The sequence below is a fragment of the Macaca thibetana genome, chromosome 14 (genome assembly GCF_024542745.1).
Source record: "Macaca thibetana thibetana isolate TM-01 chromosome 14, ASM2454274v1, whole genome shotgun sequence".
Lineage (NCBI taxonomy): Eukaryota > Metazoa > Chordata > Mammalia > Primates > Cercopithecidae > Macaca > Macaca thibetana.
The window spans coordinates 78,966,549-78,981,349 of NC_065591.1; the positions used below are offsets into that span (position 1 = coordinate 78,966,549).

The window sequence follows — 14,801 nt, forward strand, 5'->3', positions numbered from 1 at the left end:
GAATCGCTTGTACCTGGGAGGTGGAGGTTGCAGTGAGCCGAGCACACCATTGCACTTCAGCCTGGGCAGCAAAAGCGAAACTCCATCTCAAAAAAAAAAAAAAAAAAAAAAAAAAAAAAAAAAGTGAAATGGTATGCTGCAAAAGTTACAGAAAATAGTAGTATTCTTTTCCACCCCTTCTAACACATGAATTCTACAGTGCAGAGGCAACCGCTTACAGTCTTTGCCTTATTTCCTCTGTTGCTTCGTTATATCTAGATTAACTTACCTACACTGTTATTCTTGTTTTGGTTTACACATTACTGACTTTCTACTACAGAAGATGGGAATTTGGTTTTCTTTACACTCAAGGGTGGTGTGGGGATGTTCACGATATGGTAATACATAAATTTTGTTTAAAATAGTATTTAATGTTTAGCATATTCTGTTCCAGCTGTGTGACAATTACTCATAGCCGAGCCATTGTACAACTTGTCTTGCTACCTTATGTTTTTTTCATAGTTAATAACTGCCTCACTTTTTATTTGCCTAGTTTCTTTGTACCTATTACTAACTCACTTCCTAACTTTGTGACATAAGATTCCTTTCAGTATTATCAAGAACACCTACTAATTTTTCAGTTATATTTTTCCCTCTGTGGAGCTTCATCATTTGTTGAAGTTTGTTGTCTTGTTCCCGTCTTGTCTGACTACTTGGGACTTCCATTTACCTCTGTAATTTGTTGAATCCCAGTTGTCTTTTTGGATTTACTCTGTATTTTACTGAATGTGGCTGGGAGGTAGATATTTTTAGATCTTGCAAATCTGGAAATATTTTTATATTATCTTCACAATTAAGAGTTTGATTAATACAGATTTCTATGTGAGAAATTGCTTACCTTTCAAATTTTAAGGCATTATTTTATTGTCTTCTAGTTGCAATTATTGCTGTTGAGTAGTCCCGGGTTGTTTTGATTCCTGTTTCTTTGTTTAATGAAATTTCAGGATGTGGTTTAACGTGGGTCTCTAAAAAATCACGGTGCTGAGTATGGGTGCTTAGCAGGCTCTTTCACTTTGGGAATTTATATCCTTGTATTGAGAAATATCCTAGTGTAATTTTGTATCCTCTACTCTGTTTCTTTGTTTTTCTGTTTGAATTCCTGGAAGAGTTTCTCAACTTTTGTTTGGAATTTTTTTTACTAAAATTTATAGTTTTGCTATTATAATTTCTTAGAGTCCTTCAGCTCTCTAAAGTGTTCCTTTTCTTATAACATACTATTCTTGTTTTATGGTTGCAATGGATATGTTTTTGTGTGTACTTTTCAGAAATTTATTTTGATCTTCCATTTATTTATTCCAAATTTCTTTTTTGTGTTTATTTTGCTCTGTCTTTCATGTTAAAGGAATTCCTTAAATGTTTATTGATTCTTGTTTGTCTTTTTATTTAAAAGTTCCTTTGAAGCTTATTGGAAGCTCACTGTTTTTATTTGTGGGTCTTTACCTATTTCAATGTGTAATTTCCAAAAGTTAGCATCGTGTGGGTCTTTTTTCTTGGGCTGTTTTTCTTTTTTTTTTTTTCCTAGAGAGGGATCCTCTTATTAGCTACCTTGAGAATGGGAAAGTGGTTGGGATATAAGCATAGTTCCACTGCTTTTGGATCAATGGAAAGAGATACAGTAGGTGGTGAGTTGGGATGGATGGTGGCCTAACATTCGCTATATATGGTTTGACCTAACATCCTGTCGTTACTAGTATGGTGTTTCACTCCTGTCCTAATTATCCTAACTCTGGTTTATTCCCTTTAGATAATCTTCTCTTGATTTGAGAGAAGTGATTGGTGTTTAACCGGGCAGACAAGAAGAGAGGAGTCTAACTCCTTTTTAGACTGTTTTGCAGCCAGTCCACCAGTTCTCAGTCTTACCTGCATTCTGGCCTTCTGGTGCCTTTCTATTGATGCTTCTAATTCCTAAGGTTCTGCTGAACAAATTAGCATGTCTTCTGACTCTTCAGAGAGTGAAATTATGGCTACCTTTGTACTGTTAAGTCTGTTACTCTCTTGTTCATACTCCAAAGTTTCATTGATATTTTTTGTGTTCTGTCAACTCCCTTATTGTGTTCTTTTTTTCTTTGTGGTTTATACTCCTTTATTTCCTTCTGTCATTTTTGTAGTATTTCTGGAAGGAGTAAAGTTAAGTCTGTATGATCACTGTAGTATATTTAACGTAATGGCTTTTCTTCATTTTGAAATTCTTTACTCTTGACTTCTAGGATTTTATTTTTCTGCAATGCCTTCTGATTCTCATGTTACTTTTTTTTTTGAGATGAATTTTCACTCTTGACGCCCAGGCTGGAATGCAATGGTGCAATCTTGGCTCACTGCAGCCTCCACCTCGTGGGTTCAAGCGATTCTCCGGCCTCAGCCTCCCAAGTAGCTGGGATTACAGGCATGCACCACCATGCCTGGCTAATTTTTTGTATTTTTAGTAGAGATGGGTTTCACCATGTTGATCAGGCTGGTCTCAAACTCCTGACCTCAGGTAACCCACCTGCCTCGGCCTCCCAAAGTGCTGGGATTACAGGCATGAGCCACCGTACCGGACCCTTATGTTACTTTTGAGCCTTCCCTGCTGTATCCTTTTCTTTTGCCTCATTTTATATGTTGTTATTTCCTATTGTTCTTTTGTTCTCTTTAACTTTCTTGATTTGCCTCATCAAGGTTTCTGGTTACAACCAACTCTTTATACATTGATGACACCAAAATGATATTGATAGTTCTTACCAATACCCTGAGGTCCAGTTCCATAATATCTGTTAGGCATCTTTTTATATACATCTCCCACATATATCAGTTTCCTTACCCCTTCTCCAGTTCTCTACCTCTTGTACCCCTGGATTTTATTAGATGTATGTTTAGTTTTTAAATTTAAAATTCTGTGATGTTTCTAGTTTATAAATTCTTAAAATTTATGTTTAGTAGAGCATCCTTCGATTTACATATTTTTGATTATTAAAGGTTAGAAATGCATTCCTTTTATGCTAGGCTAGAAAAATAAAAGCACCTATTGAACAGAGGAACATGCACCCTCTTCTGGTCTCAACCATCATGCAGTCTCAACCATCTCATGCAGTCTTTTTCCTTCAGCCCCACTGGCCATCTTATTTGTCCTCAAACATGCCAACTATGATCCTACCTACAGGCTCTTTTGGTCTTTTGACTAGAACCTTCTTTCCTCCAATTTTCAAATTAGTTGATACGTTGAAATCTTGTAGAGGGGATTTTGGCAAATAGTAAGTATTGAGTTAGGGTCAGCAATTATTACTGTCATTATCATTGTAATATCCATACTGGCTATTCACTTTATGGTTTCACTTAGTTTCTGTTCAAATTATCTTCTCCTAAAAGAGGCCACCCTTGATTTACTCTATTTAAAATATCCCTTCTACCTCATTGTTCTTCATATACTTATTATGCTTAAGTTTTTCATTTCCCATATTCACATGCATATGACTTACTTATTTCTGTATTTGTTTGCTCCCACTGTCCCCTAGATGTAAACTCTTTAAAAATAAGGGCATTGTCAAATTGACTCTGTTGCTAATTCCTTCAATTTGCCCTTTACAGTGCTTATGAAATAATTGTTCAATAAATTCTAGACTAACAAATCAATATCCTTTTCTTTCTGTATATTACAGTGTTCTACACTCTATCAATGGATTTTCCATTAAATACTCTTTAGGTACAATCCTAAAGAATGTTTTGTTAGGGTCTAAATCCTCAGCAATTGTAAGATGGGGAAGCATTGGAAATAGCAATAACTATTTTTTTTTAATTGCGGTAAAACATATACAATGTTAAATTTACGTTTTAGCCATTTTTTGTGTGTACAGTTCACTGGCATTAAGTAAATTCACATTGTTGTGCATCCACTACTACTATCCATCTCCAGAACTTTGTCATCAAACTGAAACTCTATGTCCATCATATAGTACATCCCCATTACTCCTCTCTCAGCCTCTAGTAACCACTGTTCTACTTTCTGTCTCAATGAATTTGACTACTCTAGATCCTTCATATAAGTAAATCATTCGGTATTTGTTGTTTTGCTTCTGGCTTAGTTCAGTTAGCATAATATCTTCAGTGTTCACCCATGTTGTATCCTATATCAGAATTTCATTATTTTCTAAGTCTGAATAATATTCCATTGTATATATAAACCATATTTTGTTTATTCATTTATTCATTGATGGACACTTGGGTTGCATCTACATCTAGGCTGTTGTAAATAATACTACTGTGAAAATGGGTATGCAAATATCTCTTTGAGAGCCTACATTCAGTAGTTATGGATATATATCCAGAAGCAGCGTGACTGGATCATATGATAATTCTGTGTGTAATTTTTAAAGTAACTGCCTTACTGTTTTCCACAGCGGCTGTGCCATTTTTCATTACTATCAGCAGTGCACAAGGGTTCCAATTTCTCCACATCCTTCTCAACACTTGATATTTTCTGTCTTTTTGATAATAGCCATTCTAATGGATGGGAAGTGGTATGTCATTGTGGTTTTGATATGCATTTCCCTAATGGTTAGTGATGTGGAGCATCATTTCATGTGCTTATTGGCTATTTGTATATGTTCTTTGCATAAATTTCTGTTCAAGTCCTTTGCCCATTTTTAAATTGGGTTGTTTAGTTTTTGTTGTTGGGTGGTAGGAGTTCTGAATATACTCTGGATATTAACTCATCAGATATGCAATTTGCAGGTGTTTTCTGTTTCATGAGTTGTTTTTAAATTTTGTCGATAGAGTCCTTTGATACACTAAAGTTTTTAATTTTTGGTGAAATCCAGTTACCTATTTTAATTTGTTTGTTTTTTTATTTATTAATTTTGAGACTGAGTTTTGCTCTTGTTGCCCAGGCTGGAGTGCAGTGGTGCGATCTTGGCTCACTGCAACCTCCATCTCCCGGGTTCAAGCGATTCTTTTGCCTCAGCCTCCCCGGTAGCTGCGATTACAAGCGTGTGCCACGATGCCCAGCTAATTTTTGTATTTTTAGTAGAGATGGGGTTTCACCCACATTGGCCAGGCTGGTCTCGAACTCCTGAACTCAGGTGATCCACCCGCCTTAGCCTCCCAAAGTGCTGGGATTACAGGCGTGAGCCACTGCGCCCGGCCTATTTTTAGTTTTGTTGCTTGTGCTTTCGTTGTCATATTCAAGAAATCGTTGTGAAATCTAATGTCATAAAGCTTTTCCCTTATGTTTTCTTTTAAGAGTTTTATAGTTTTAGATCTTAAATTTATGTCTTTGATCCATTTTGAGATGATTTTTGTATATGGTAGAGGTAAAGGTCTAACTTCATTCTTTTATTTGTGGATGTATAACTGTAATAGGTCCATTGCGCAGTATGTGTAGCAAGTCAGTACACCAAGACACCAGATTGCAGCAGAGACAGATGTTTAATTTTAGGGCCACTGACTGAGGAGATGAGAGGAAACCTTAAATCCATCTCCCCGTGGAGTTTGGGGCTAGAGGTTTGAAGATTTTTAGGGTGTGCTGGAGTTTGGAGATGGTTGGTTAGTCCAAGAATGCAGGATGAGGTCATGGGACGTGGAGATGAAGGAACTGTATTCTCATGCTGATTTGGTTCCACTTTGGGGATCTTTAAATTGGTTGGTGTCAGCTATTCTACTGGAATTCAGGATCTGCTTCAGTATTCCAGATGTTGAATAAGCAAAAGCCTTATGATTCTAACGTCAGAGACGCTATCTATCTTTAAAAAAAGTCTTACAACCCTAGTGTCAGAAATTCTATCTATAGTAACAATGGGTATTCAAATGGAAAGTATGTACTGTTTCTAGACTTTTGCTTACAAGGAAGTGGGTCAAAGTGCAGCTGATTTATGCTTAATTATAACTATATTTCTATTCAAAATTCTTGTTAAGCCTGTGAGGACAGCTTCATGGATTTCCAGTTTTTTTAAGTACTTTTGAAAAGATTGTCCTTTGCCCACTCAATAGTCTTATTATCCTGATCAAATATCATTTGACCATATATGCAAGGATTTATTTTTGGGTTCTCTGTTCTATTCCATTTTCTTAAATGTCTATCTTTATGATAGTACCAAATATTTTTGATTACTGTAGGTTTGTACTGTTTTGAATCAGAAAGTGAGTCCTTCAACTTTCTTCTTCTTTTTTCAAGATTGTTTTGTTTATTTGGGGTCCCTTAACGTTCTATATGAATTTCAGGATGGGTTTTTGTATTTCTGCAAAATGTGCCATTGGGATTTTAATAGGGATTGCATTGAATCTGTAGATCGCTTTGGGTTATATGGTCATCTTAATAATAAGTATTCCAAACCATGAGCACAGGATGTCTTTTTATTTATTTGTGTCTTCTTCAATTTCTTTCAGCAATGTTTTGTTGTTTTCAGATTACAAGTCTTTCACTTCCTTGTTTTATTTTTCCCTAGGATTTTTTTTGATGCTATTGTAAATGGAATTTGTTTCTTAATTTCCATTTCTGATTGTTCATTGTTAGTGTATAGCGAGCAATAACTATTTTGGGGTTAATTAAGTAATGTCACTTACTATATGACATTACTAAATTACTTCATCTCCTCTCTGTATCTTAGTAACAGATAAGTGATTTGAACTAAATTCAAATGGAAACTAAATTCAGAATAAATGATAACTTCCAAATTGAACTTAAATGCTAAATTTGAACTTAATTTTTGTTCATTAACCTAAGGTTTAAACTTGTCTAAGCAAACTAATTTGAAACTATAGTCCTGGAAGAATACCAGATTATCAAAATAACCATTTGAAACAATTAAGTTTGAACTCTTAAAAGATTGTGATAATGATATTTCTGGGGTATAATTTATAACTTCTAGCTCTTAGTGTGCCTTGTAGATAGTTCTCTAGTTGCATTTCTTTTCTCTTTTCTTTTCTTCCTTCCTTCCTTCCTTCCTTCCTTCCTTCCTTCCTTCCTTCCTTCCTTCCTTCCTTCCTTCCTTCCTTCCTTCCTTCCTTCCTTCCTTCCTTCCTTTCCTTTCTTTCTTTCTTTCTTTCTTTCTTTCTTTCTTTCTTTCTTTCTTTCTTTCTTTCTTTCTTTCTTTTTAAGACAGGGTTTCACTCTGTCATCTAGGCTGGAGTGCAGTGTATCAATCATAGCTCACTGTAGCCTTGAACTCCTGGACTCAAGTGATCCTCCTGCCTGAGTAGCTAGGACTGTAGGCATATACCACTTATTGATGGTTGCCTAGAAGTTGCTGGATATATAATAGTTTTGAATGTTGTTCACATTTAGGGCGTGGGATATACAATTGAGGAGAGATTATAGATTATATATTTTTGCTGTTTTTTTTTTTTTTTTTAAATTTACAGGCCACAGAAACACTATTCAGAATGGGTGTAGCAAGAGGAGCCATCACAACATTAAGAAATGGAGAAGTAAGATGATAATTTTCATATAGTTATTAGTTGTTAATTTACAGTTTGCGATTTTTAGAATATAAAATGTGATGAAATCTATGATGCTTTGTCTAAGAAATAGAGAGATATCTGGTATATATAATATTGAATGTACCTGAACAAATCCATTTTAATTCATAGTCATATTGGAACCAGATCTTAGGTTGAAAACAAATTACTGTCTTTTTACCTTTAGTTATCAAATATCTTTACTCTTAAAAAATGACATTTTATTAGTAACTTCTACAAATGTTTTTAATGAAAAAAGAACCCCTTACCTTTTGCTTTCTTTCTATTTTGTGTTATACAGGACTGATACTTATTTCTTAAGATAAAATAATTTGAAATGTTGAAATTTACCACACGTGGAGAGAAGGGAAGAAAGAGGGAGAGGGAGAGGGAAAGGGAGAAGAAAGCTGGAGAGGATTTTTGTCTGCAGATGCTAAGTTTTGACTTTTTAAAATGCTCCTGTCAATCCTTTAAAAGATTTTTCTATCACCTCACATAAATTTTCATTTTAAAATTATTACCAGCTTAATTACCACTCTGTCTGCTCTTTCTTTATTTTCTCCTTTACTAATACAAATTTAGGTTGAGGCCAAATGTAACACCACGTTGTTATGTTCCTTTTTCTGTTCTATTGGCAAGTACTTAAGGCTAAAATACAGATCTCCCTATTTTTGGGGAGGTGGAGTTTTGCTATGTTGCTTAGGCTGGTCTTGAACTCTTGGCCTCAAGCGATTCTCCTGCCTCCTGCCTCAGCCTCACAAAGTGCTGGCATTACAGGCATGAGCCACCATGCCTAGCCCTTACAATTCCCTATTCTTGAATTAAGTTTGATGTTATTTAATGTAATATTTATAATTTAGAAACCTAAATATTTAATAGTGGAAGTGAGTATCTAAGGAGTTAAATAAAATTGTATTACTTCATAACTATAAATGTGTTGGTTGATGTATTTGCTCATTAGGCAGAAATGTGCCAACATTTGAAAAGTATGTATACTCTAAATATTTAATTTTGTATTGGCAAATCACCTTGGTATAATTTGTAACATATATTTTGTCTATACAGAAAGACTTAATTGATCCCTTTGTATTCTCAAACATTGAAGTATGTGGTGTCATTTTGAAAAAAGAAAACTTACAGCAATATAGTCAGACATAGTAATCTACCTATAATGTCTAAAAATGAATTTCAGATTTTACTAATTACTGTATTTTTTTTTCATAGGGTGGGCAATGAACTGTTGAACTTACCTTCTTTTATAGGACGGTTAGGGAAATGTATGCAACACAGTTGTATAAGTAATCATCTGAGGATATCAACACATTGGATATATACTTATTTTACTTAATGGGGAGGCAATAGTTAAAATAGCTGGCTTTTGATCCATTTTTCTACTAATTATTAGGTGTTGTTCCATGTGGCCAACCTGGTTAACAAGTATTACTGTCAGATAAAGTGTTTAAGCACTCTCTGACCTCCAGTTTCTATAATGAGGTTAAAAGTGTAAGATGCACATATTTTTCTTACATTTTAAGAGCTCTGAAAATGGAATGTGTCTTCTAATTAATGGCACCTCAGAGTTACCATCTGCTATTCTTCACATTTTAATGTCTCTAAAATTAGGAAATTTCTTTTTTTCCCCACTGACTTTTTTGGTTCTCAGGAAATTTGTCTGTGGTATGTTAGGGTTGATAAAATAATATTTTATGGTTTAAAAAGTACAGAGTGATGTGTGGCAAGCATTTGTTAAATGGTAGTTAGGATAGGCCACTAATTAGTTTTAATTTCATGATTTGATTTTTGGAAGTAGAAGAGACAAAACAAAACAAAGATATTACTGAATACACACACACACACACACACACACACACACACACGCCATAGATTTTCCGAGATGGTGGGCTAAATGCTATGGAAATGGGTGCCATGATTCCTGACTTTAGAGGAGCTTACTCTCTGATGGGGGAAATAATTCTATCAATACTTGGAAAAAGGAAAAAGTCTGGGAGAGTGTGGAAATACTTTGTTTAGCTTGAGTCTGAAACTAACCAGTGTCCCGATTCCATTTGGATTGTGTTAAATTTAAACTGTGTTTTAGTATTAGGACAATGGTAGATAATCTGTTTGAGAGTAGGATATAAACTAAAAGGTTAATAATTTAAGGGATTATTTAAAACACAACCTGAAATCATTATATTTATCAATATTGGAAAATTTATAATATGCTAAGGGAGGAAAGCAGCAAGTGGTTAATTTATTTATCCTAGGCCTTTTAAAAAAAATGTACTAGGCCAGTACTGCAAAAATATTTGTTAGGCAGGGATTCATAGGTAACCTCATGACGAGTGTATCAGGTAAGAGAAAAAAAGGTGGTATATCCAAATTCCAAAAATATCAGTCTTTCAGCGAATTTATCCAGATGCATGATGACAATAAACTTTGCATGTTTCCTCCTCCCTGTTCTGGCTTTAATGCTGTATTTTGTCTACTTACTGGACATTTCTGCTTGGATATTTGAAGAAATTTTGAAATGGGAGAACATTTTCCCCTTTCTGAAAGTAAGATAGTCTTTGAAGGTGTTTAAAACTTATTTTATAGGTTGTAATGTATTATAGGAGGTCTTAAGCAGAGGAGCGATACTTTATCTTTTAAAAATCCTCCTCTTAACTCTCCAAGGGAGAAATTACACTGGTCATCTTACAGGTAAACTGAGGCTTAGAAAAGTTAAACATTTTGCCTGTGGTCAAATAGCTAGGAAATTGGAGAGCTAGGATTTGAACCCTTGTCTCCAAAGTTCATTGATTCTACTATGCAATATAATTGCCCTCAATGTACAATAATTCATTTACTTAGACTTTAAGGTGTAAGGAAGGGATCCAGTTTCAGTTTTCTGCATATGGCCAGCCAGTTTTCCCAACACCATTTATTAAATAGGGAATCCTTTTCCCATTGCTTGCTTTTGTCAGGTTTGTCAAAGATGAGATAGTTGTAAATGTGTGACATTATTTTTGAGGCCTCTGTTCTGTTCCATTGGCCTATATATTTGTTTCGGTACCAGCACCATGCTGTTTTGATTACTGTGACCTTGTAGTGCAGTTTGAAGTCAGTGTAGTTGTACTGACAGTGTAGTGTAGTTTGATGCCTCCAGTTTTGTTCTTTTTGCTTAGGATTTTCTTGACTATATGAACTCTTTTTTGGCACCATATGAAATTTAGTTTTTTCTAATTCTGTGAAGAAAGTCAATGGTAGCTTGATGGGGATAGCATTGAATCTATAAATTACTTTGGGCAGTATGGCCATTTTCATGATATTGATTCTCCCTATCCATGAGTATGGAATGTTTTTCCCGTTTGTTTGTATCATCTCTTATTTCCTTGAGCAGTGGTTTGTAGATCTCCTTCAAGAGGTCCTTCACATCCCTTGTAAGTTGTATTCCTAGGTATTTTGTTCTCTTTGTAGCAATTGTGAATTGGTGTTTGCTCAAGATTTGGCATTCTCTTTGTCTATTATCGATGTGTAGGAATGCATGTGATTTTTGCACGTTGATTTTTTATCCTGAGACTTTGCTGAAGTTGCCTATCAGCTTAAGGAGATTTTGGGCTGAGACAATGGGGTTTTCTAAATATACAATTATGTCATCCGCAAACAGAGATAATTTGACTTCCTCTCTTCCTATTTGACTACCCTTTATTTCTTTCTCTTGCCTGATTGTCCTGGCCAGAAATTCCAGTACTATGTTGAATAGGAGTGGTGAGAGAGGGCATCCTTGTCTTGTGCCTGTTTTCAAAGGGAATGCTTCCAGCTTTTGCCCAGTTAGTGTGATATTGTCTGTGGGTTTGTCATAAATAGCTCTTATTATTTTGAGATATGATCCATCAATACCTAGTTTATTGAGTGTTTTTAGCATGAAAGGGTGTTGAATTTTATCGAAGGCCTTTTCTTCATCTATTGAGTTAATCATGTGGTTTTTGCCATTGGTTCTGTTTATGTGATGGATTACGTTTATTGATTTGCGTATGTTGAACCAGCCTTGCATCCCAGAGATGAAGCTGACTTGATCATGGTGGATAAGCTTTTTGATGTGCTGCTGGGTTTGGTCTGCCAGTATTTTATTGAGGATTTTTGCATCAATGTTCATCAGGGATATTGGCCTGAAACTTCTTTTTTTTGTTGTGTGTCTGCCACATTTTGGTATCAGGATGATGCTGGCCTCATACAATGAGTTGGGGAGGAGTCCCACTTTTTGTATTGATCGGAATAGTTTCAGAAGGAATGGTACCAGCTCCTCTTTGTACCTCTGGTAGAAATCAGGTGTGAAGCTGTCAGGTCCTGGGCTGTTTTTGTGTGGTAGGCTATTAATTACTGCCTCAATTTCAAATCTTGTTATTGGTCTGTTCAGGGATTCGACTTCTTCCTAGTTTAGTCTTGGGAGGGTGTATGTGTCCAGGAATTTATCCATTTCTTCTAGATTTTCTAGTTTATTTGCATAGAGGTGTTGATAGTATTCTCTAATGGTAGTTTGTATTTCTGTGGGATCGGTGGTAATATCCCCTTTATCTAATTTTTTATTGAGTCTATTTGATTCTGCTCTTTTTTCTTTATTAGTCTAGCTAGCGGTCTATCTATTTAGTTGATCTTTTCAAAAAACCACCTCCTGGATTCATTGATTTTTTTTGAAGGATTTTTTGTATCTCTATCTCCTTCAGTTCTGCTCTGATATTAGTTATTTCTTGTCTTCTGCTTGCTTTTGAATTTGTTAGCTTTTGCTTCTCTAGTTCTTTTAATTGTGATGTTAAGGTGTTGATTTTAGATCTTTCCCACATCTTCTGTGGGCATTTGGTGCCATAAATTTCCCTCTACACACTCCTTTAGCTGTGTCCCAGAGATTCTGGTACGTTGTGTCTTTGTTCTCTGCCTTACTTTCATTATTTGCTGAGTAGTCATAGAGGAGCAGGTTGTTCAGTTTCCACGTAGTTGTGTGGTTTTGAGGGAGTTTTTTAATCCTGAGTTCTAATTTGATTGCATTGTGGTCTGAGAGACTGTTATGATTTCCGTTCTTTTGCATTTGCTGAAGAGTGTTTTACTTCTAATTATGTGGTCAATTTTAGAATAAGTGCGATGTGGTGCTGAGAAGAATGTATATTCTGTTGATTTGGGGTGGAGTGTTCTGTAGATGTCTATTGAGTCTGCCTGGTTCAGAGCTGAGTTCAAGTCCAGGACATCCTTATTAATTTTTTGTCTCATTGATCTAATATTGACAATGAGGTGTTAAACTCTCCCACTGTTTTTTTGTGGGAATCTAAGTTTCTTTGTAGGTCTCTAAGGACTTGCTTTATGAATCTGGGTGCTCCTGTATTGGGTGCATATATATTTAGGATAGTTAACTCGTCTTGTTGCAGTGATCCCTTTGCCATTATGTAATGCCCTTCTTTGTCTCTTTTGATCTTTGTTGGTTTAAAGTCTGTTTTATCAGAGAGTAGGATTGTAACCCCTGCTTTTTTTAGCTTTCCATTTACTTGGTAAGTCTTCCTTCATCCCTTTATTTTGAGCCTATGTGTGTGTTTGCACGTGAGATGGGACTCCTGAATATCGATGGGTCTTGACTCTTTATCTAATTTTCCAGTCTCTGTCTTTTAATTGTGGCATTTAGCCCATTTACATTTAAGGTTAATATATATATATATATTTTTGAGACGGAGTCTTGCTCTGTCGCCCGGGGTGGAGTACAGTGGCCGGATCTCAGCTCACTGCAAGCTCCACCTCCCGGGTTTACGCCATTCTCCTGCCTCAGCCTCCCAAGTAGCTGGAACTACAGGCGCCCGCCACCTCGCCCGGCTAGTTTTTTTTTTTTTTTTTTGTATTTTTTAGTAGAGACGGGGTTTCACCGTGTTAGCCAGGATGGTCTCGATCTCCTGACCTTGTGATCCGCCCGTCTCAGCCTTCCAAAGTGCTGGGATTACAGGCTTGAGCCACCGCGCCCGGCCTAAGGTTAATATTGTTATATGTGAATTTGATCCTGTCATTATGATGCTAGCTGGTTATTTTGCCCATTAGTTGATGCAGTTTCTTCATAGTGTCGGTGGTCTTTATAATTTGGTATGTTTTTGCAGTGGCTGGTACCTGTTTTTCCTATGCATATTTAGTACTTCCTTTGGGAGCTCTTGTGAGGCAGGCCTGGTGGTGACAAAATCTCTCAGCATTTGCTTGTCTGTAAAGGATTTTTATTTATTTTTTGCTTATGAAGCTTAATTTGGTTGGATATGAAATTCTGGGTTGAAAATCTTTTCTTTAAGAATGTTGAATATTGGTTCTCACTGTCTTCTTGCTTGTAGGGTTTGTGTAGATATACCCGCTGTTAGTCTGAGGGACTTCCCTTTGTTGGTAACCCAACCTTTGTCTCTGGCTGCCCTTAACATTTTTTCCTTCATTTCAACCTTGGTGAATCTGACAATTATGTGTCTTGGGATTGCTCTTCTCGAGGAGTTTCTTTGTGGTGTTCTCTGTATTTCTTGAATTTGAATATTGGCCTCTGTTGCTAAGTTGGGAAGTTCTTCTGGATAATATCCTGAAGAGTGTTTTCCAACTTGGTTCTATTCTCCCCATCATTTTCAGGTATACCAATCAAACGTAGGTTTGGTCTTTTCATATAGTCCCATATTTCTTGGAGGCTTTGTTCTTTCCTTTTCATTCTTTTTTTTTTTTTTTCCTGATCTTGTCTTCATGCCTTATTTCATTAAGTTGATCTTCAATCTCTGATATCCTTTTTCCACTTGATCAGTTCAGCTATTGATACGTGTGTGTGCTTCACGAAGTTCTCATGCTGTGTTTTTCAGCTCCATTAGGTCATTTATGTTCTTCTCTAAACTGGTTATTCTAGTTAGCAATTCCTCTAACCTTTTTTAATGGTTCTTAGCTTCCTTGCATTGGGTTAGAACATGCTTCTTTACCTCAGAGGAGTTTGTTAGTACCCACCTTCTGAAGCCTATTTCTGTCATTCCTCAAACTTACTCTCTGTCCAGTTTTGTTCCCTTGCTGGCCAGGAGTTGTGATCCTTTCGAGGAGAAGAGACATTCTGGTTTTTGGAATTTTCAGCCTTTTTGCCTGGTTTTTCCTCATCTTCATGGATTTATCTACATTTGTTCTTTGATGTTGGTGACCTTCTGATGGGGTTTCTGTGTGGATGTCCTTTTTGTTGATGTTGCTGTTACTCTTTTCTGTTTGTTAATTTTCTTTCTAACAGTCAGGCCCCTCTGCTGCAGGTCTGCTGGAGTTTGCTGGAAGTTTACTCCAGACCCTGTTTGCCTGGGTATCACCAGCTGAGGCTGCAGAACAGCAAA

At 36.1% G+C, this 14,801-nt stretch overlaps 2 protein-coding genes across 10 annotated transcripts in view; one reads left to right on the top strand and one right to left on the bottom strand.

The window, feature by feature from the left end:
- ME3 (malic enzyme 3) overlaps positions 1-14,801 on the bottom strand; it is a 1,085,505-nt gene that overhangs the window by 673,415 nt on the left and 397,289 nt on the right. The gene's annotated exons all lie outside the window — the stretch shown is intronic.
- Positions 1-14,801, top strand: part of TMEM135 (transmembrane protein 135) — a 356,382-nt gene that overhangs the window by 185,699 nt on the left and 155,882 nt on the right. For 7 of the 9 annotated variants that reach the window (XM_050755863.1, XM_050755860.1, XM_050755855.1 and 4 more), the window contains one exon: positions 7,369-7,434. The exons of the other annotated variants lie outside the window; for them this stretch is intronic. In XM_050755863.1, the coding sequence (XP_050611820.1) occupies positions 7,369-7,434 (66 nt within the window). The remainder of the gene's footprint in view (positions 1-7,368; positions 7,435-14,801) is intronic. 9 annotated transcript variants of the gene reach the window in all.